This window comes from Podarcis pityusensis (assembly GCF_964106645.2).
Source record: "Podarcis pityusensis genome assembly, chromosome: 2".
Lineage (NCBI taxonomy): Eukaryota > Metazoa > Chordata > Lepidosauria > Squamata > Lacertidae > Podarcis > Podarcis pityusensis.
In genome coordinates this window covers 113342708-113362267 of record NC_138029.1, presented here as the reverse complement: position 1 = coordinate 113362267, position 19560 = coordinate 113342708, and the positions used below count along the sequence as shown (strand labels likewise).

The 19560-nt window shown below is 46.3% G+C and overlaps 2 protein-coding genes across 4 annotated transcripts in view; both read right to left on the bottom strand.

The window, feature by feature from the left end:
• Positions 1-18000, bottom strand: part of LOC308470060 (E3 ubiquitin-protein ligase TRIM11-like) — a 70901-nt gene extending 52901 nt beyond the window's left edge. The window contains exon 1 of the mRNA XM_080993307.1: positions 17765-18000. The gene's annotated coding sequence lies outside the window, so the exon portion shown is untranslated. The remainder of the gene's footprint in view (positions 1-17764) is intronic.
• LOC308469758 (tripartite motif-containing protein 10-like) lies at positions 285-16599 on the bottom strand. 3 transcript variants are annotated; one of them, XM_080992674.1, is made up of 8 exons: positions 16431-16599; positions 12887-13312; positions 10229-10324; positions 7815-8045; positions 7240-7262; positions 6168-6283; positions 3855-3908; positions 285-2325 (listed from the first exon to the last, which is right to left on the bottom strand). In XM_080992674.1, the coding sequence occupies exons 2-8, from the start codon at positions 13298-13300 to the stop codon at positions 1778-1780; spliced, it is 1482 nt and encodes a 493-aa protein (XP_080848800.1). In that variant the 5' UTR covers positions 13301-13312; positions 16431-16599; the 3' UTR covers positions 285-1777. The 3 variants fall into 3 exon arrangements, with proteins under 3 accessions (XP_080848800.1, XP_080848801.1, XP_080848799.1); XM_080992675.1 differs by lacking the exon at positions 16431-16599 and adding an exon at positions 15769-15837; XM_080992673.1 differs by lacking the exon at positions 16431-16599 and adding an exon at positions 14258-14427.
• Positions 18001-19560: the final 1560 nt, after the last annotated feature.

Genomic DNA, 19560 nt, shown 5'->3' with positions numbered 1-19560 from the left:
TTTTGTGTTGGTTGTTTTCTAAAACATGCCTATCGGGAATATTTTGCTTCAGTTTTTAAAGTGGAACCGGTGCGTTTTAGCTGCTTGCTTGTGTGTGTGTGTGTGTGTGTGTGTGTGTTTAAAATCAGGGATGCAATATCGTAAGAGTGCAGAATGACAGGACAGAAGTATTTAATTCAAGCTGCTAGCATTCAAATTGCAAGTATTTTAAAATGTTATGAACACCTGCAGGGTTTTTTTTTGGGGGGGGGGGAAACACACATAGCCAGCTGAAGCAATGAAAATTTCAAAAAAAGTAACTTTATTCTCTGTTACACAATCCTTTTAAAAGCACACAAATGATGGCTAAAAAAACCCCTAAAAACAGAAGTAACGACACTTTTACGAGGAAAGTGTGAGCTGTATGTTCCCAAATCAGTATCGTGTCAAAGGTAATAAAAGAAGAATTTTAAAAGTGGGAATTTCTCCCTATTAGCAATCAAATCACTTGAGGGGTATGTCCCAATCTCTAAGGGCCCACCTACACTAAATATTTAAAGCTGTAGCGTGCCACTTTGAACAGTCCCAATGAATCCTGGGAACTGTAGTTTGTTACGGGTGCTGAGAGTTGTTAGGAAACCCCTACACGCCTCAATTTCCAGAGAGGTTTCCAATCATTCCCCATTCCCAGGGAAAGTCTAGCTCTGCGAGGGAAATAGAGGGCTCTTTACAACTCTTAGCACCCTTAATAAACTACAGTTCCCAGGACTCTTTTGGGGAAGCCATGACTATTCAAAACAGCTTCAAACGTACTGCAAAGATGGGAATTAAGTTTGTCTTATTCTGACCTCATTCCACTACCACACTTGTCCACTCTTTATAGTGGTTCCCCTCCCGCAGGAAACTCCTGCCTAGGCTCTCAGGTTCACAGTCACCTGACCTAGAATGTCACGTGACTACATAAACCCTTCACCCACCAAAATAAACGTATTCCTCACCCGTGAGACCTCCCCATTGCAGCTACAAGCCTCTTTGTGTAGAAGGGAAGCAGAGGCATGCGCCGTGAGCCCCATCCCAAAATTGCACCCCAAAGCCACCCTCTGACATTTCCGAAAGAGAGAGTAAGGCATGAGCAGCTGTTTAAGTACAGACCACTCTTTGCGATCACAACCCCTGTGGAGTTGTGGAGGGGACCCAATTGCGTGGAATGGCTACAAGGGGGAAACTTGCCCCTTTGCAGCTGTTGAGGGACAGATATATATATTCCTTCATATGGAGGGAAAGAATGGTGGAAATAAAGCGCAGGGAAATAAATGCAAAAGCCCTAAGTGAGCACAGTTATGACGCTTCTTCCAACTGCAATATCCTAAAATAAACCTACTTTCTACCCCAAAATAATTTTTGAAAAGGTTTTCTGGTAGAGTTCACATTTTCTGTTTGCCCCCGACACTTGCACAGTGAGGGCAATTCTCAAATCCGTTCATTTCCCCCCCTGTCAAAGGTACTGGATCAATACCCCTAAATTTTTCAATTGTCTGCAGCTTTTTTATATATAAAAAATAAGTTAGAAGGAATCATTATTTCAAAACACAGTAATGACACGGAGGGCCTCTAAGCCTTCTTGGAAACATGCAAATAAAGCAGATGGGGAAACAATCTAAAAGCTGTGGTCAGGAAACGGAATCCTGCCTGAAAACCAGTTAAAATGGCCGCCCTTATATAGTCACAGATAAAGCTCTAGTGTGTCACCACCATTCTGGGTGGGATTTTTGGGGGTGACAGGAGGCCCCCTCAAGAGTCAGCACTTCAGAGCGAATCCCCTCTCCCGCAGCTGGAAAAAGGGCCTGATCCTCTCCCCAGCGAATGATGCCGAGTGGAAAGCAAAGATGAATTCGTCGGTATCGGCGTCAAAGAAGCCCACCCAGCCTAACGGATAGTCCAGGGCCACCAGAATCTTCTTGGGCTCCTTGGTCAACATCAACGGAGTGGTTTCGGGGAAAGTTAAGGCCAAGACTTTGTGAGGCAGGTCGCAAAACGGCTTCCTCAGAGCCCAGATGCCCTCGTCAGGGCTGAAGTTGAAGGATCCTTTCCTCGCGAGCGAGTCTCTCGCCACCCCCAGGGTCCAGCTTCCTTCTCCCAACACCTCCACCGTCCACCATTGCGTCCCCGAAATGAACCTCTCGCGGCCGAGCACACAGACCTCCCAGTCAAATCTGTCCAAATGCTGGGAAACGTTCTTCTTCCGCCACTCCCTCTCCTTCCACGACGGTTCCCATCGCACGCTCTTCCGGTCCGGAGTGAGAACGAGATAGGGGTGTGCTGAGTTTGGATCCAGAATGACATTCACTGTAGGAAAGAGGGAAGATTGAGTGGCTTCAGGGAAGAAGGCCTGTGGCTTAGCGGTAGAGGTGCATGCCTTGCATAATAAACAACAACAACAACAACAATTTATTTATACAACAACAACAACAACTTATTTATACAACAACAACAACAACAACAACAATAATAATTTATTTATACCCCGCCCATCTGGCTGAGCTTCCCCAGACACTCTGGGCGGCCTCCAAAAAAATATTAAAATACTGTAATACATTAAACATTAAAAGCTTCCCTAAACAGGTAATGTCGAAAGCCCTAGGTTAGATCCCGGGCAACTCCAGGTAAGGCTGGGAGAGACCCGTGCCTGAGAAGCCTGAAGGTCCCTACCAGTCAGAGTAATAATAATAATAATAATAATTTTTATTTATACCCCGCCCTCCCCAGCCAAGGTCGGGCTCAGGGCAGCTAACAAGCAATAATAAAAACAAGTTGAATGAATACAACTTAAAAACAAAATTAAAATACAACATTAAAATATTGAAACATTAAAATATTAAAATGTAGCCTCATCGCAGGAGGAGAAAGGAAAGGAAAAAAAGAAAGAGGGGGAGGGAATCAAATTGGCTCCAAGTCAAAGGCCAGGCGGAACAACTCTGTCTTACAGGCCCTGCAGAAAGAGATCAGATCCCGCAGGGCCCTGGTCTCATGAGACAGAGAGTTCCACCAGGCCGGAGCCAGTGTTGAGAAGGCCCTGGCTCTGGTTGAAGCTAATCTAACTTCCTTAGGGCCCAGGACCACTAGGGTGTTACTATTTATGGACCTTGAGGCTCTCCGTGGGGCATACCGGGAGAGGCCAGGGTTTCCCAAATATGTGTCTTCAGCTACAATTCCCATCATCCCTGACCACTGGTCCTGCTAGCTAGGGATGATGGGAGTTGTAGTCCAAAAACAGCTGGAGACCTAAGTTCGGGGAACCCTGGTTGTAGACCATACTGAACTGGATCGGCCAATACAGTGGTACCTTGGTTCTCGAACGCCTTGTGACTCGGACGTTTTGGCTCCTGAACGCCACAAACCTGGAAGTGAGTGTTCCAGTCTGCAAACATTTTTTGGAAGCTGAATGTCCAACATGGCTTCCAGCGGAGTGCAAGAAGCTCCTGCAGCCAATCGGAAGCTGCACCCTGGTTTCTGAACATTTTCGGATCTTGAACGGAACGGACTCCATTCGAGAACCAAGGTACCACTGTAGTTGGAGTCAGTACAACACAGCTTCCCATGCAAAGGATAATCTTCACCTGCTGCAGAATCACCCCCAGACTCTTCCCCAAAACTTCAGCTGAATGTAGGCAAGGAGGCACAGCAAATAGCCACAGGTTTCCCAACCAATTTTGTGAGTTTGTGGCCGGAGTGCCATTTGATCTCACACTCAGGGCAGTGCCCTCATCCTATGCTATTCCATCTCCCGTACATCCTCATTGCAAAAGTAGCCCCCAACGCCTAAGTACCACCTTCTGTTAAAATGTCCCCTCTCTCTGTCTTGCCAGGGAAGTTACCTGTGTTGACAGCTTCCTCCAAGTTGCTTGCGTCCAGAGCTCGCTCCAGAGAATCTGTGAAGGAGAGGGAAATTGCTTAGACCCTCAAACATAAAGAAAATGGCCATGGGCAAGGAAGGAACATCTGCAGAGAGTTTGAGGGTCCTGTTCCTGCCTCTCTTCCCCAGGCCTAGAGTGGGGCCTGACAGACTACAAAAGAAATATGTATTAAAAATAAAATAAATTGTCCAGTAGCACCTTAGAGACCAACTAAGTTTGTTCTTGGTATGAGCTTTAGTATCTGCTTTTGGTATCTGCTTTTGGTATTTTGCATGCACACGAAAGCTCATACCAAGAACAAACTTAGTTGGTCTCTAAGGTGCTACTGGACAATTCATTATTACAGTGGTACCTCGGGTTAAGTGCTTAATTCTTTCCGGAGGTCCGTTCTTAACCTGAAACTGTTCTTAACCTGAAGCACCACTTTAGCTAATGGGGCCTCCTGCTGCTGCTGCGCCGCCGGAGCCCGATTTCTGTTCTCATCCTGAAGCAAAGTTCTTAACCTGAAGCACTATTTCTGGGTTAGCGGAGTCTGTAACCTGAAGCATATGTAACCTGAAGCGTATGTAACCTGAGGTACCACTGTATTATTATTATTATTATTATTATTATTATTATTATTATTTCTACTGCATCAGACCAACACAGTTACCTACCTGAATCTAGACTACAAAAGGACTGCTTACCACCCAGCAGAGAGTACTGCTTACATTCTTTTAAACTGCTTTCTAATTACGTTTTTAAAAATTGTTTTAACACTCTGCGTGTGTGTGTTTGGGGGGGGGTGTTATCCAGCCACTTTTGTTTATATTTTATGTATTTTGTGTTTTTCTATTGTAATTTTATCTTGTGAACCGCCCTGCAGGTATAGGCCGGTATATAAATTTTATTTTGATGGTGATTTCATGAACAACACCAACAAAAACCAGCTCTCTCAAGGTGCAGAAAACCCTAGGGAGTCAGCATTTAAATTGAGATCATGCTGTTTGGAATTACACTGTATTCTTAAAGCCTGTAATCGAGTCCAACGACATACGGAGGTGAAAGTGAGGGGAGGATTCCCAAAGCAGGAAGAGGAGGCTCTTTCCATTTGTGCCGGTGCACTCAGAGACTTTTTGCTAACTGGGGCAGAGACAGAGCAATGGTGGTACTGTATCTGCCCGTTTATACCTGTGAAGCCTTTTCGGTCAACCATGCCCACCTGCCCTACTGAGCAAGCCACAAAGGGTCACCCCGTCAAAAGCACCCACCTTCCAATATACCGCAGATGGGACCTGTTATTTATTCAGTGGGCTCTGTTTGCCTGAGCTTGAGTCTGGACTACGGATTCTGAGCCGCTGTGTTCTGATTCGATACATGATATCCAATCACAGGACATTTCAGGATTTGGGCCTCTGCCATTGGCCCTGAAACGCTGAGTCATGATTGGCAGCTTGGAAGTTCAGACAGCCAATCACGTTGGGGGTGGGAGTGGCCCAGGCCTTCAGAAATGTATATAAGCAGTTGCTTTGCCCCTGTTGTCGAGTTTTGCTAGTTCAATAAATGTTCTTGCTGTTATCACTGTGTCTTGTCTCATGGGGACCCACCTACACTTTTGGACCTTCACAGGACTTGCAGCTATCATGATTTGTAGCCACCAAGAGCCTTTTGTAAACTCATCTAAGACAGCAGCCTTACATGTTGTGGTGGCAAATTCCGTAGCTGGAATATATATTGTGTGAAGGAGAAATAGAAGCAGACAATGCCTTTTTTTGAAGACCTACAGAGGGACTTTGCAGGGGAATTCTCTCTCTCCCCCCCCCCTTTTTAAATTACATTCGTTGCAGAGCAGCATAACTGTCTACGTTTCCCTTTTTTAAAGGGAAATTCCCTTATTCCGAATAGGATTCCTCGCAAGAAAAGGGAAACGTTGACAGCTATGCAGAGGAGCCTGAAATTGGAGCTTTCTGAGAACACCTGTAGCCATTTCCCTTCCTTCAAATGTCAACTGTGTTGGAATATTCTAGAAAGAACTTGAGAATTGGTCTTGAACAGGTTGCTTGGCAACAGAAAAATCTACCCAGCAACAGGTGCCTTTACTAAGGGCACGTGATCAACAAGGGTCGTTTCTGGCCAGATGGGTGGAAGAGGAAAGGATTGTGTTATTTTATTTGTATCCAACCAGTGTACATCTTTGTAAATAATAAAGATACTCAGTTAAAAGGAAACTCCGCTGCAAGTCTATTAGAAGAAGAAAACCCAAGTGTAAATGCCGCACAGACATCAACAAACTACCTTTGTAATTCTCCATGGCCTCCTCTAAAGCGGTGGTTTTCTGAATGGCGATTCTGAAACGGGCTTCCAAGCAGGAATGAAGGTCCACCACAGGCTCTACTAAATTCTCCTCACACCTGGAAGGAAATACAAAATAGTATAATAATGCCATTCTCCTGTGAACTTGTATCATTAAAGGACAATACGGGCTTTTAACTCAAGAACCACTCTTGAACAAGTGCCTGGGCCTGGCATTTTAAAGCCTGAGACCTCTTGTATGTTTTAAAATTTATTTTTAGTACAATGGTCCCTCAGGTTACATACGCTTCAGGTTACAGACTCCGCTAACCCAGAAATAGTGCTTCAGGTTAAGAACTTTGCTTCAGGATGAGAACAGAAATTGTGCTCCGGCAGCGTGGCGGCAGCAGGAGGCCCCATTAGCTAAAGTGGTGCTTCAGGTTAAGAACAGTTTCAGGTTAAGAACGGACCTCCGGAATGAATTAAGTACTTAACCCGAGGTACCACTGCAAAAATAAAAATTATAGACCACTTAATCATAAAAGAAAAAAAACACCTCCAAGTGGGTCACATAAAACAATGTAAAATAGTAATTAAAAAAGAGCTGCTCTCCTAAAGTAAGAAGAGACCTGCTGGATCAGGCCCAGATTGTATCTGGCCCGGCATCCTTTTGTCGTTGATAAACTTATCCTCCATGAAACCCCAAAAGCAGGTAGACAGCTCTCACATTGCAGAGGAAATAAGAAAGTCACATTCTTCCATATTACCCCTACGAAGAAAACTGCTTGCAGCAGTTGAGTGTATCTAAGGAATGTTAGAACCATATTTTGCAGAGATCCATTTATGCTTGTTTTTTAAAATGAAAACAAATGTGTGGGGGGGTGGGACCACCCCCCCCCCCCCGGGGAAAAATAGCAGAGCAGCACCAACTCAAAATTAAAAGAGACAGACAGACAACAGTGTGAACCACACACAGTGAAGGAAAACCGCGTCATTTGTTTGCAGGAACCCCCCCCAGTGTGATCGAAACTCGTCCATGCAAAGAGCAAAGGACACGAAAAGGGGAGCTACATACCTACTGATAACATTGCTAACGTCCTGAAAGAAAGAGAGAAATAGATCTCAGCTACACAGACAAAAGGGACGCGGGTGGCGCTGTGGGTTAAAGCACAGAGCCTAGGACTTGCTGATCAGAAGGTCAGGGGTTCGAATCCCCACGACGGGGTGAGCTCCCATTGCTCGGTCCCTGCTCCTGCCAACCTAGCAGTTCAAAAGCACGTCAAAGTGCAAGTAGATAAATAGGTACCACTCCGGCGGGAAGGTAAAGGGCGTTTCCGTGCGCTGCTCTGGTTCGCCAGAAGCGGCTTAGTCATGCTGGCCACATGACCCAGAAGCTGTACGCCGGCTCCCTCGGCCAATAAAGCGAGATGAGCGCCGCAACCCCAGAGTCGGCCACGACTGGACCTAATGGTCAAGGGTCCCTTTACCTTTACACAGACAAAACACACACAGGGCTTCCTCTTGTCCTAGTGGTGATTTCTTTGTCTGTGGAAAGCAAATGGCCATTCCTAGGATCGTGCCTCCTTCATTCCAAGGGTCCTGAAACATGCATTTTGTGTCTGTTTGTGTGTATGTGATTCTAAGTCTCACCTGCAAGAATTCGCTCGGGGGCTGCCGGCACTTCCCTCCCATCTCCGCAATCAGCCCATTGATCCGGGAAATCTCCTCAGAGACTCTGGTGAGGTTCTCTTCCTGCTTCCTCTCCAGCTCTTTGGTCAGGTCTTCCAACTGCTCTAGCCAGAGGTGCTGTTTCTGAACGAGGTACTTGTGCATTTTCTCAAAGGCGGACATGATCTTCTGCTTCTCCGTTTCTAACTGTTTCTGGGAGTGGGAGAGAATACATTAAGGAAAAATAAGGGAGAAGAACAGGGCCAGATTTAGGTTTGAGGAGGCCCTAAGCTACTGAAGGTAATGGGGCCCTTTATATGCCCAGCTGTCTTTTGTCAACAACAAATTGTCACTGTTTTTTGTGTTGAATATATGATATATATAAAAAAGCAGAGACATCACCTTGCCAACAAAGGTCCGTATAGTTAAAGCTATGGTTTTCCCAGTAGTAATGTATGGAAGTGAGAGCTGGACCATAAAGAAGGCCGATCGCCGAAGAATTGATGCTTTTGAATTATGGTGCTGGAGGAGACTTTTGAGAGTCCCATGGACTGCAAGAAGATCAGACCTCTCCATTCTGAAGGAAATCAGCCCTGAGTGCTCACTGAAAGGACAGGTCCTGAAGCTGAGGCTCCAATACTTTGGGCCACCTCATGAGAAGAGAAGACTCCCTGGAAAAGACCCTGATGTTGGGAAAGATGGAGGGCACAAGGAGAAGGGGACAACAGAGGACGAGATAGCTGGACAGTGTTCTCGAAGCTACCAGCATGAGTTTGACCAAACTGCGGGAGGCAGTGGAAGACAGGAGTGCCTGGCGTGCTCTGGTCCATGGGGTCACGAAGAGTCGGACACGACTAAACAACAACAAGCTACTGAGGGTAATGGGGCCCTTTATATGTCCAGCTGTCCTTTGTCAACAACAAATTGTCGCTGTGTTTTGTGTTGAATATATGCTATATGGTAATTTATGTACCTCATAGAAGAAGAAGAAGAGTTTGGATTTGATACCCTGCCTTTCACTCCCTTTAAGGAGTCTCAAAGCAGCTAACATTCTCCTTTCCCTTCCTCTCCCACAACAAACACTCTGTGAGGCGAGTGGGGCTGAGAGACTTCAGAGAGAAGTGTGACTGGCCCAAGGTCACCCAGCAGCTGCATGTGGAGGAGCAGAGACGCAAACCCGGTTCCCCAGATTACGAGACTACCACTCTTAACCACTACACCACACTGGCTCTCCATAGGTATCTAAAGCCATTTGCACATAACAAAATATGTATTTTATCAAAGTAATTGTTGAACTGAAATACAATTTTGGAAATGTACACCCAGTTTTTTCCCCTTTATTTTTTTGGGGGGGCCCCCAAGAGGGTGGGGCCCTAAGCTACAGCTTGTTTAGCTTATACGTGAATCTAGCACTGGAAGAGTCGGATCAGGTTGGGGAACCTTGGGCCCTTCAGATATTGCTGAACAACAAATCCCACCATCCTGGTCATTGCTTGTCCTTGTTGGGACTGATGGGAAGAGAAGCTCCCAAGGGACGGCTGGGAGAGTTTACCTCTTTCATAGTGGGATAAGATCTACCTGTGAGAGAGGCATGGAAGTAGCCAAGATTTTTTGGGATGGGGCAGGCTTTTGCTAGGAGGACAGAACTTCAGATTTGTTTTTATTTTTACTGTGGGGGGGGGGCAACTGGCCCCTGCTCCCCCTTAGCTATGCCGATGGAGAGAGGATTTTGTATTCTTCTTTTTCTGTTTTAGTTTTGTTTAGATTAAGTTTTTTAGTGTAACACATTATGAAAAGTCTTAATAATTTAGTTACAGTGATACCTCGGGTTACATACGCTTCAGGTTACATATGCTTCAGGTTACAGACTCCGCTAATCCAGAAATAGTACCTCGGGTTAAGAACTTTGCTTCAGGATGAGAACAGAAATCATGCTCTGGTGGCACGGCAGCAGCGGGAGGCCCCATTATCTAAAGTGGTGCTTCAGGTTAAGAACAGTTTCAGGTTAAGAACAGACCTCCGGAACGAATTGAGTACTTAACCAGAGGTACCACTGTATTTTTTAAACAATCTTGAGGGCCAGGGAGCCCTCTGAATTACCAAGCCAGGGAGGTCTGAATTACAAAAACCAACATAGCTGGTTGTTCAGAACTTGCGGGTACAGAAAAGGGGGCACCTTGACTCGATATCGTACCCACAATCTCTCTGACAAGAGATTGTCTGCATGAAATGTGGTGGAGAGGCAAACCCGTCCCCATCTCAGCCCTGCAAGTTGACTTTGACAGGTGACTTTATCAGTCACTTGGCCATGATGTCATTTGATTGATAGGTGGGTGGCCCCTGCCCATCTGTCAATACTGGCCCACAGATTCCCCACCGTAATGACATGAACCTACCAGACATTTCTGCTTTTTCTCATCTCTAGCTAATTTCCGGTCCACAAGCCTTTTCCTCTCTTGCTTCAAACACTTCACATAGACACCAATTCTCTCCTGAAGAGAACAGAAAAGTCATTTAGCTTGGTCAGGAGTTCAACCCACCTGATATTAAGCAGCCATTTCCTTAGAAAATAAACCCCGATTCAAGGCAACAGATTCTTCCCTGCCCTGCCTGCCTCCCCTTTATTCCAGGACAATCAAGTATCACTGCTTTTTTCTTCTTCTTCTTCTTCTTCTTGTCCCCATCTCTGACTAGCCTGCTCAAAGTGGTGATATTTTGGGAAGAGATGGGAAGAACGTCAATAAGAAGTTGAAACTTTGGGGTCACATGCTTCGTTATTGCTATCAATTGCCTTCTATACCAAAGTCTCTAGGCAATGCGAAACAGAACAGCAAACAGCAACTGAAAACAGGAAAACCAGAAGGTTTGAAACAAAAGTAAAACTTATTATTATTAAATACTATGCCTAAATGGAGATAACCATAATAGTACTGGACATTTGCATAGGGCTTTCCAGCGCTCAATCAGTGTCGGATCCTAGTTTTGCAAGACCTTTTTGGGCAAGACTTGCCAGAGAAAGCTCATCTCGCTTTCAGGCCAAGGGAGCCAGCGTTTGTCTACAGACAGCTTTCCAGGTCATGTGGCCAGCAGGACTGAACCACTTCTGGTGCAACGGAACACTGTGACGGAAACCAGAGCGCACGGAAACGCCATTTGCCTTCCCGCCATTCGGTACCTAATTATCTACTTGCACTGGTGTGCATTCAAACTGCTAAGCTGGCAGGAGCTGGGACAGAGCAACAGGAGCTCAACCCGATGCAGAAATTCGAACCACCGACCTTCTAATCGGCAAGCCCAAGAGGCTCAGTGGTTTAGGCCACAGTGCCATCAGCGTCCCTTTTAAAAGTCACTTGACCCAGGGACAGTCCACATATATATCAGCCTATTTCTGCCTCTGTTCCTTAATGGTGACTGCTCTCGCTCAGGCTGCACAGAAGATGCATTTGGGTTCCAATATATTCATTCCGACTGCGCAGATAAAATATAATGGATAGAATTCTACAGGATGGGGGTATTAGTGTGTGAAAACAGTCCAGATCCAGTAGCCTTTCTGCTTGGAATAATAGGATTGGAATTGCCCAAAAAAGATGTTAGATTGTTTTTGTATGCCACTACAGCACAAAGGGGAGGCGGGTGGTGCTGTCGGTTAAACCACAGAGCCTAGGGCTTGCCGATCAGAAGGTTGGCGGTTCGAATCCCTGCGACGGGGCGAGCTCCCGTTGCTCAATCCCTGCTCCTGCCCACCTAGCAGTTCGAAAGCACGTCAAAGTGCAAGTCCGGCGGGAAGGTAAACGGCGTTTCCGTGCGCTGCTCTGGCTCGTCAGAAGCGGCTTAGTTATGCTGGCCACATGACCCGGAAGCTGTACGCCGGCTCCCTCAGCCAAAAAAGCGAGATGAGCGCCGCAACCCCAGAGTCAGCCACGACTGGACCTAATGGTCAGGGGTCCCTTTACCTTTACAGTGGCAAGAATTTTATTAGCCAAAAACTGGAAATCACAAGAGATACCAACAATAGAAGAATAGCAGATGAAGATGATGGATTTTTTGGAGCTGGCCGACCTGCCTGGAAGAATCCGCGACCAGAAAGAAGAAGAGACACAAAAATGACTGGAAGAATTTTAAAGAATATTTGGCTAAATACTGTAATATAAGATAAAGAGAAACCTCTTGGAAGTAAAAAAAAGGCCTAGGGTTAGAATAAGATTACGTTGTTAATGAATATTAAGGAATGGAGTATTAATAATGGAAAAGAAGTTAGTAAATGAAAGAAGTTAATATTATTAGAAATATGAATTTGGAGAATTGCTAATCTGGCAATATAATGAAATTCAGTTAGAGGGGATCCGAGAAAGTCAGTTATCAATGTAAAGAAATTAGGATTTGGAAGTTAAAATTCTTTTTTATGTGTTTTTCTTTATTTTTGTGTATTGTAATGTTTCTTTTTTTCTTGTTTCTTTTCTATGTGATTAATGTGAAAATTAATTTTAAAAATTGAAAAGAAGAAAAAGAAAACAGTCCAGATCCAAAGATCCCTAGATGGTGGAGATGTCAGGCGCCATCCTGACACCCAGGCATCTTCAATGGGTCGCAAGTGGCCGGTAAGGTAAAGGGACCCCTGACCATTAGGTCCAGTCGCGGACGACTCTGGGGGTGCGGCGCTCATCTCGCTCTATACGGCGAGGGAGCCGGTGTTTGTCCGCAGACAGCTTCCGGGTCATGTGGCCAGCATGACTAAGCCGCTTCTGGCGAACCGGAGCAGTGCACAGAAACGCCGTTTGCCTTCCCGCTGGAGCGGTACCTATTTATCTACTTGCACTTTGACGTGCTTGTGAACTGCTAGGTGGGCAGGAGCAGGGACCAAGCAACGGGAGCTCACCCCCATCACAGGGATTCGAACCGCTGACCTTCTGATCGGCAAGTCCTTGGCTCTGTGGTTTTAACCCACAGCACCACCCGCGTCCCAGCAAGTGGCCGGGAGCCAGGTGCAAAATGCGCCTGGCGCCTGGCTAAGTTTGAACGCTGCTCCTCACCCACCTGCTATGGCAATTTCCTACCTTATACTGGTGAGAAGCCTCTTCAGCGGGAAACACACTGTGGCCTCTGTGCAAGTTCGACCCGTCGCACACCTCACAGATGGGGACTTCGTCATCCATGCAGAAGAGTTTCAGGGCTTCCCCGTGCGTCTTGCACACCCCATCCTTTCCCTCGACTTGTCTTTCCTCCTGAATCTTCTTGATAAGCACAAGGCTTGCCAGTTGCCAGTTTGGGTTGAAGTTATTTGCCTCAAGCCGTTCTCTGCACATCGGGCAGGAAGGGTCTGTGTCGGACTCCCCCAAATATTGGGTGATGCAGGTTTGGCAGAAGTTGTGCCCGCAGTCTACAGTCACTGGGTCTTCGAAGTAGTCCAGGCAGATGGGACAGGTTACTTCATCGTAGAATGACGCGCTGGTGGGACTCCTGGTTGCCATGGCTGCCTCCCTCTGAAGCAAAAGGACAGGCTTGGTTAGCAAGAGCTCTGTGGATCAGGCCAAAGGCCCATCGAAGGCCTGCAATATTTTCTCACAGTGGCCAACCAAAAGCCTGTGAGCAGGACGTGAGGACAACATCCCTCCCTTCCCCCTGTTATTCAGCAGAGCATTTCCTCTGATACGGTCATCATTGATAGTTCGGTCTGCCATGAATTTGTCCAACCCAATGAGGCTGTGCTTCGTTTATTTATCACTACAGTGGTACCTCAGGTTACATACGCTTCAGGTTACAGACTCTGCAAACCCAGAAATAGTACCTCGGGTTAAGAACTTTGCTTCAGGATGAGAACAGAAATCATGCTCTGGTGGCGGTTCAGGTTAAGAACAGACCTCCAGAACGAATTAAGTTCTTTACCTGAGGTACCACTGTACAGTCATACCTCATGTTGTGACTGCTTCAGGTTACGTGTTTTTGTGTTGCGTCCCGCGGCAACCTGAAGTACCGGAACGGGTTACTTCTGGGTTTCGCTGCTCGCGCATGCGCAGAAGCACTAAATTGTGCTGCGTGCGTGCCCAGACACAGCGCTTCGGCATGTGTCAGTTCTGTGTTGCGGACGGGTCTCCAGAACGGATCTTGTCCGTAACACGAGGTTCCACTGTACAGTGGTACCTCAGGTTAAGTACTTAATTCGTTTCGGAGGTCCGTACTCAATCTGAAACTGTTCTTAACCTGAAGCACCACTTTAGCTAATGGGGCCTCCCGCTGCCATCGCGCCGCCGGAGCACGATTTCTGTTCTCATCCTGAAGCAAAGTTCTTAACCTGAAGCACTATTTCTGGGTTAGCGGAGTCTGTAACCTGAAGTGTATTTAACCTGAAGCGTATGTAACCCGAGGTACCACTGTACATCTTTATCCGGTGCTGTTTTTCTAGGGAAAAAAGAGGTGCCGGAACTCACCATGAACGCCTCCTTGTTCTCTTAGGATGGCAATGGCGCCCACCTGAGAGGTGCCGGATCGCACCTTTCCCCCATGGAGCTGAAGGCAGCGTGCGTGGTCTTTCCTCACAACAACCATGTGAGGAAGGGCACCAGAGACCATGCCCAGCTCACAGTCACCCTGTGAACAAAATGGCTGAGCAGGGATTTGAAGCCTGGTCTCCCAGGTCCTAGCCTTAACCACTACACCGCACTGCCTTTCCCTGCCTAGAACTGTGGGAGATGGGGGCAGGGAGACCCACTCAGATCCCCTGGGTCCATATGACTGCTTTCACATACCTCTTTTTTATGTATTTTTCCAGTTCTTTTACATTCACTCCTCTGCTGCTCTGATTATTTTATATGGGATAATCCATCCCTTCCTTTACCATCACCCAAACCACCACCTATGGAAGTACAGACACAACTCTTGCTCCCTAAGATGGACCGGAAAGAGGAATCTGTAGAGCTTGGCTGTTGTACACTGAGAAAAAACTAAATTTTCCATTGCTACTTAATTCTACCAATCAAACTGTTTCTTAAAAAAATGTTTCCTCTCCCACATCCTTTTGTTGTGCTAGACAAAGCTGAAGGCAAAAGAGGGATCCTGTTTCCACCTTTTCTTTTTAATGTGCTTTTCTTCCTATGAGGAGGAAGAACAGCACTTGCAATTTTGGAAGGGGAGCCTCAGAGTCATTATTACTCTGTACTTGCTCAAGAACTATATCCTTTTGAGATTTTATCTCATTCGAAATCCATGCCTAAACCACTTTAAAATTCCCAGGGGATATACCAAAATAACAAATAAAGACTAAAAGACTACCTATCTCTCTCTCACACACACAAAATGCAAACAAACAGCATTATAAAAACAGAAATTCCGGAGACCAATGTTAAAATCCCCAACAACCAGAAGCTGGCTGGGTGACCTTGGGCCAGTCTCCAACTCTCAGCTTAACAGGGTTGTTAAAAAAACCCTGAAAAAAGGAGGGTGGGTGCTACCTTGAGCTCTTCGGAGAAAATGTGATATAAACACAATAATAAAATAAAGGAGCAGGCAACTCCTGAGGAAGAAGATACGCCTTCGCAAGATGTCTGAATACCATTTCACACACTACTGGGCACAGTTCAAGTACAGTGGTACCTTGGGTTACAGACGCTTCAGGTTACAGACTCTGCTAACCCAGAAATAGTACCTCAGGTTAAGAACTTTACCTCAGGATGAGAACAGAAATTGCGCGGCGGCAGCAGGATGCCCCATGAGCTAAAGTGGTGCTTCAGGTTAAGAACGGTTTCAGGTTAAGAACGGACCTCCGGAACGAATTAAGTTCTTAACCCGAGGTACCACTGTAGAATAAATCTTTGCATGGGGCTGTGGGACAAATGGACCATAGATGGGAAAGGGGAGCTGATAGCTGATACGTTTAATGTTCAGCAGTTAATACTGAATAGGAGTGGGGCTAACACACTGGAACAACAAGGCCCTGCCCTACCTCGTTTTGCCTCCAACATGAAAGCTGAAGCTTTCTTGGCTGCTAGCCACACCCTGTTGCAAACTCAAGGGGCGGGGTGTCATTAAAAAAATTGGCACTTTGAAACGCTTAGCCCTCACTCTCACTTACACACCCCTTTGCTAAACCCACGTGTGTCACTCTTCATTCTAATAGCATTTATAAACCGCTTAATCAAAGCAGTCTCTAGTAAAAACGGTAGATGAGAAGCAGCTGAAATCCAGAAGGCAATTAAGGTAAATTAAAATTAAAAGAACAGCAACCCAGATATAGATTTATTTATTTATTTACTGGCTGTATTTGATTTACTGCCTACCCAGGCCTCGGGACAGGTCACAGCCATTTAAAACACAGCGTTTTAAAAAAAAAGAATTCAGAAATAAACTAATAAATTACACATAATTTTGAACGGGAAGAGAACCACGTGCGCCACCTTGCGCTCCTTGGATGGAAAACGGGATAGAAAATGCAAGCAAATACAATACATACTTTCTAACATTTCTACGAAAGAGGAGGAGGATTGAATTTCTTGCACGGTGGCTTGTTTTGTTTGCTCAGGACAGCGGACCACCCAAACCCTGCAACCCCCCGCCCCCCCCAAAGGCTCTCTCGCTTCTCACAGCCCTTCTGCACAAAACCATCACCTTAGCTTATCCGCTTGCAGAGCGAGCGCCGCTTTCCCAGGCTGCGAATGGGAGACAAACCAAAACAGGAGGATAAAAGGCGCTAGTCCCTCTGAAAATTCGAAAGCGCCTCGCCTGGGATTGGTCAGGACGGCTCAGGCTGCGCTCCTCCGTCCAATCGGGGAGAGGGGCGGGGCGGACCAAGGGCAATTACAACACATAAACGCACCCCGCCCCGAAATCTCGTTTCTTTCCAGCCCTTCCTGCGATGCTGTCTGGGGTGGGAAGAATTGGGAATAAGAGCTAGCTGCCTCCCACGGGGATTTGAACCTGGGACCCTCCCTGTGCAAAGTGGCTGCATGAGTCCCCTCTCTAAAACCTCCGTGTAAGGAATTGTTAGAATTTTAGAGTTGGGAGGGAACCCCAGGGGTCATCTAGTCCAACCCCCTGCAATGCAGGAACCTCAGCTAAAGCATCCGTCACAGATGGCCATCCCACCTCTGCTTAAAAACCTCCAAGGAAGGAGAGCCCACCAGGATATGAAATAAGATTTTAAAAATTTATTTTTGTATGGGATCTTTATGAGCTTTTATTGGGGGGGGAGGGAGAAGGAAATCTTCCTGTATTTATAAATTTTTTATTTCATAAAATTTTATTTATGGCTCAGTCATAGGGAAAAACCTCCAAAAGCGGTTTACAAAAAAAGGATAATGCAATTAAGATTATTGCTTTAAAAATGTACACCATATATGCATATACAGTGGTATATGCATATACAGTGATACCTCTGGTTGCGAATGGGATCCATTCTGGAGGCCCGTTTGCAACATGAAAAAAACACAACCCGCAGCAGCACGTCTGCGCACGTGTGGGTTGCGATTTGCTACTTCTGCGCACGCGCGTGACATCATTTTGCGCATGCGGCGAAACCCGGAAGTAACCCTTTCCAGTACTTCCAGGTCCCCGCAGGATGTAACCTAAAAGAACGTAACATGAAGCGGACGTAACATGAGGTATGACCGTAGTGTTTTATGTGTTGTTCAAAAGGAAATCAAAATATTTCACTCTCTAGGGTCTGAGGGTGAAGCAGGAGAACTGCCATGGGCATAGCCTGGGGGGGGGGGAGAGCTGCCCCCCATCAAGTAAGTAAAGGTAAAGGGACCCCTGACCATTAGGTCCAGTTGTGACCGACTCTGGAGTTGTGGCGCTCATCTCGCTTTACTGGCCAAGGGAGCCGGTGTACAGCTTCCAGGTCATGTGGCCAGCATGACTAAGCTGCTTCTGGCGAACCAGAGCAGGGCACGGAAATGCCGTTTACCTTCCCGCCGGAGCGCTACCTATTTATCTACTTGCACTTTGACGTGCTTTCGAACTGCTAGGTTGGCAGGAGCAGGGACCGAGCAACGGGAACTCACCCTGTCACGGGGATTTGAACCGCCGACCTTCTGATCGGCAAGTCCTAGGCTCTGTGGTTTAACCCACAGCGCCACCCGCGTCCCATCAAGTAAGTAAGTAAGTAAGTAAATAAAATACTTAACTGGCCAATTGTGTCACAGATAACTCAGTTCTGCCCCCCCCCCCCAACACAAAGCCTGCCCCTCCTAAATCCTGGTTATGCCCATGGAAGCTTCTGGTGCGAACTCTCACCTACCATATGCAAAACAGGGGGTGGGGAGTGGGAAACCTGAGGTGCCCCCCCCCCCAGGTCCTGCCTGGCTGGTTGAGCCAAAACTAGATTCCTTGGGAAGGTAACATGGCTGCAATCTGGTGTTTCCTTGACAGAAACCTCACAGAACTCAATAAAAAAGGCAAATGTAAAGGACCTCTGACAGCTAAGTCCAGTCGTGAATGACTCTGGAGTTTAATAATAATAATAATAATAATAATAATTTTTATTTATACCCCGCCATCCCCAGCCAAGGCTGGGCTCAGGGCAGCTAACAAGCAATAAAAACAAGTTGAATGAATACAACTTAAAAACAAGATTAAAATACAACATTAAAACATTAAAATACAGCCTCATCACAGGAGAAAGGGGAAAAGAGGGGAATATGGGTTGAGGCGCTCATCTTGCTTTATTGGCCGAGGACTCAAATAGGGTTGCATGCAAATGCACCTTTGCTACTAGGTTTTGCTAACCGTCAAAAGATGAAGAAAGGTGGAACAGCTGTGTGTCCTTGGCGTTAAAAAGAGGGATCACTGCCAAGACCACAAAACAAGATTAGCAGCTTCTCTCCGTTGCAATGTTTTGGATAATCCAGTTCTTTGTGCACACAAGTTGAAAGGAAGCAACATAAAGGGGGGCTTTTTAATGGGATAAGCAGCCTGATGTGGCCAAGATGCTAGTCTTACTAACGCATGCAGGGTTTAATAGTGTTGCTCACCACCACCCCAAACTCTGAAAGGTGACATTTCAGGGGTTCCAGGCGTTGCTGCAGGGTTCGTGTTTCCTTTTGGAATTGAGGCACAGCAGAGACTGCGGCGTCTCCAGGATATATGGTTTATTGACACCTACAGTGGTACCTCAGGTTACAGACTCCGCTAACCCAGAAATAGTACCTCAGGTTAAGAACTTTGCTTCAGGATGAGAACAGAAATCGTGCTCTGGCGGCGTGGCGGCAGCAGGGGGCCCCATTAGCTAAAGTGGTACCTCAGGTTAAGAACAGTTTCAGGTTAAGAACAGACCTCCAGAAGGAATTATCTGTGGGATTGAGTGTAGGTATGTTTGAACATTTTTAAGGATTGTATGAAATGTATGTTTGTATATTTGCAATATGTGTGTATTAATGTTGAATTATTTTAATAATAAAAACTTTCCCCCCCCAAAATGAAGGAAAAAACCAGCAACTTTGCTTCAGGATGAGAACAGAAATCGTGCTGCGGCAGCGCAGCGGCCCCATTAGCTAAAGTGGTGCTTCAGGTTAAGAGCAGTTTTAGGTTAAGAGCGGACCTCCAGAACGAATTAAGTTCTTAACCCGAGGTACCACTGTATATACAACCTGAGCCTATGATGGAGGGGTTAATAGTAATAACACCCCAAAAGGGTTGGTCTTCTCCCATAACCACAGCCTTGGACTCCGAATTCAGGCTTGGCATTCTCTCCACCATTCCAGCCTGCTAGTTCACAAAGCTATCTCCCCTAAACTGGCTT

What these genes read in the sequence shown, in the direction of transcription:
- LOC308469758 (XM_080992673.1), bottom strand. An exon ending in CCCCGAGCGAATTCTTGCAG is followed by an intron (nt 7,263 to 7,814) that starts GTGAGACTTAGA and finishes TCTTTCTTTCAG; the next exon opens with GACGTTAGCAATGTTATCAG. An exon ending in GTTAGCAATGTTATCAGTAG is followed by an intron (nt 6,284 to 7,239) that starts GTATGTAGCTCC and finishes ATTTCCTTCCAG; the next exon opens with GTGTGAGGAGAATTTAGTAG.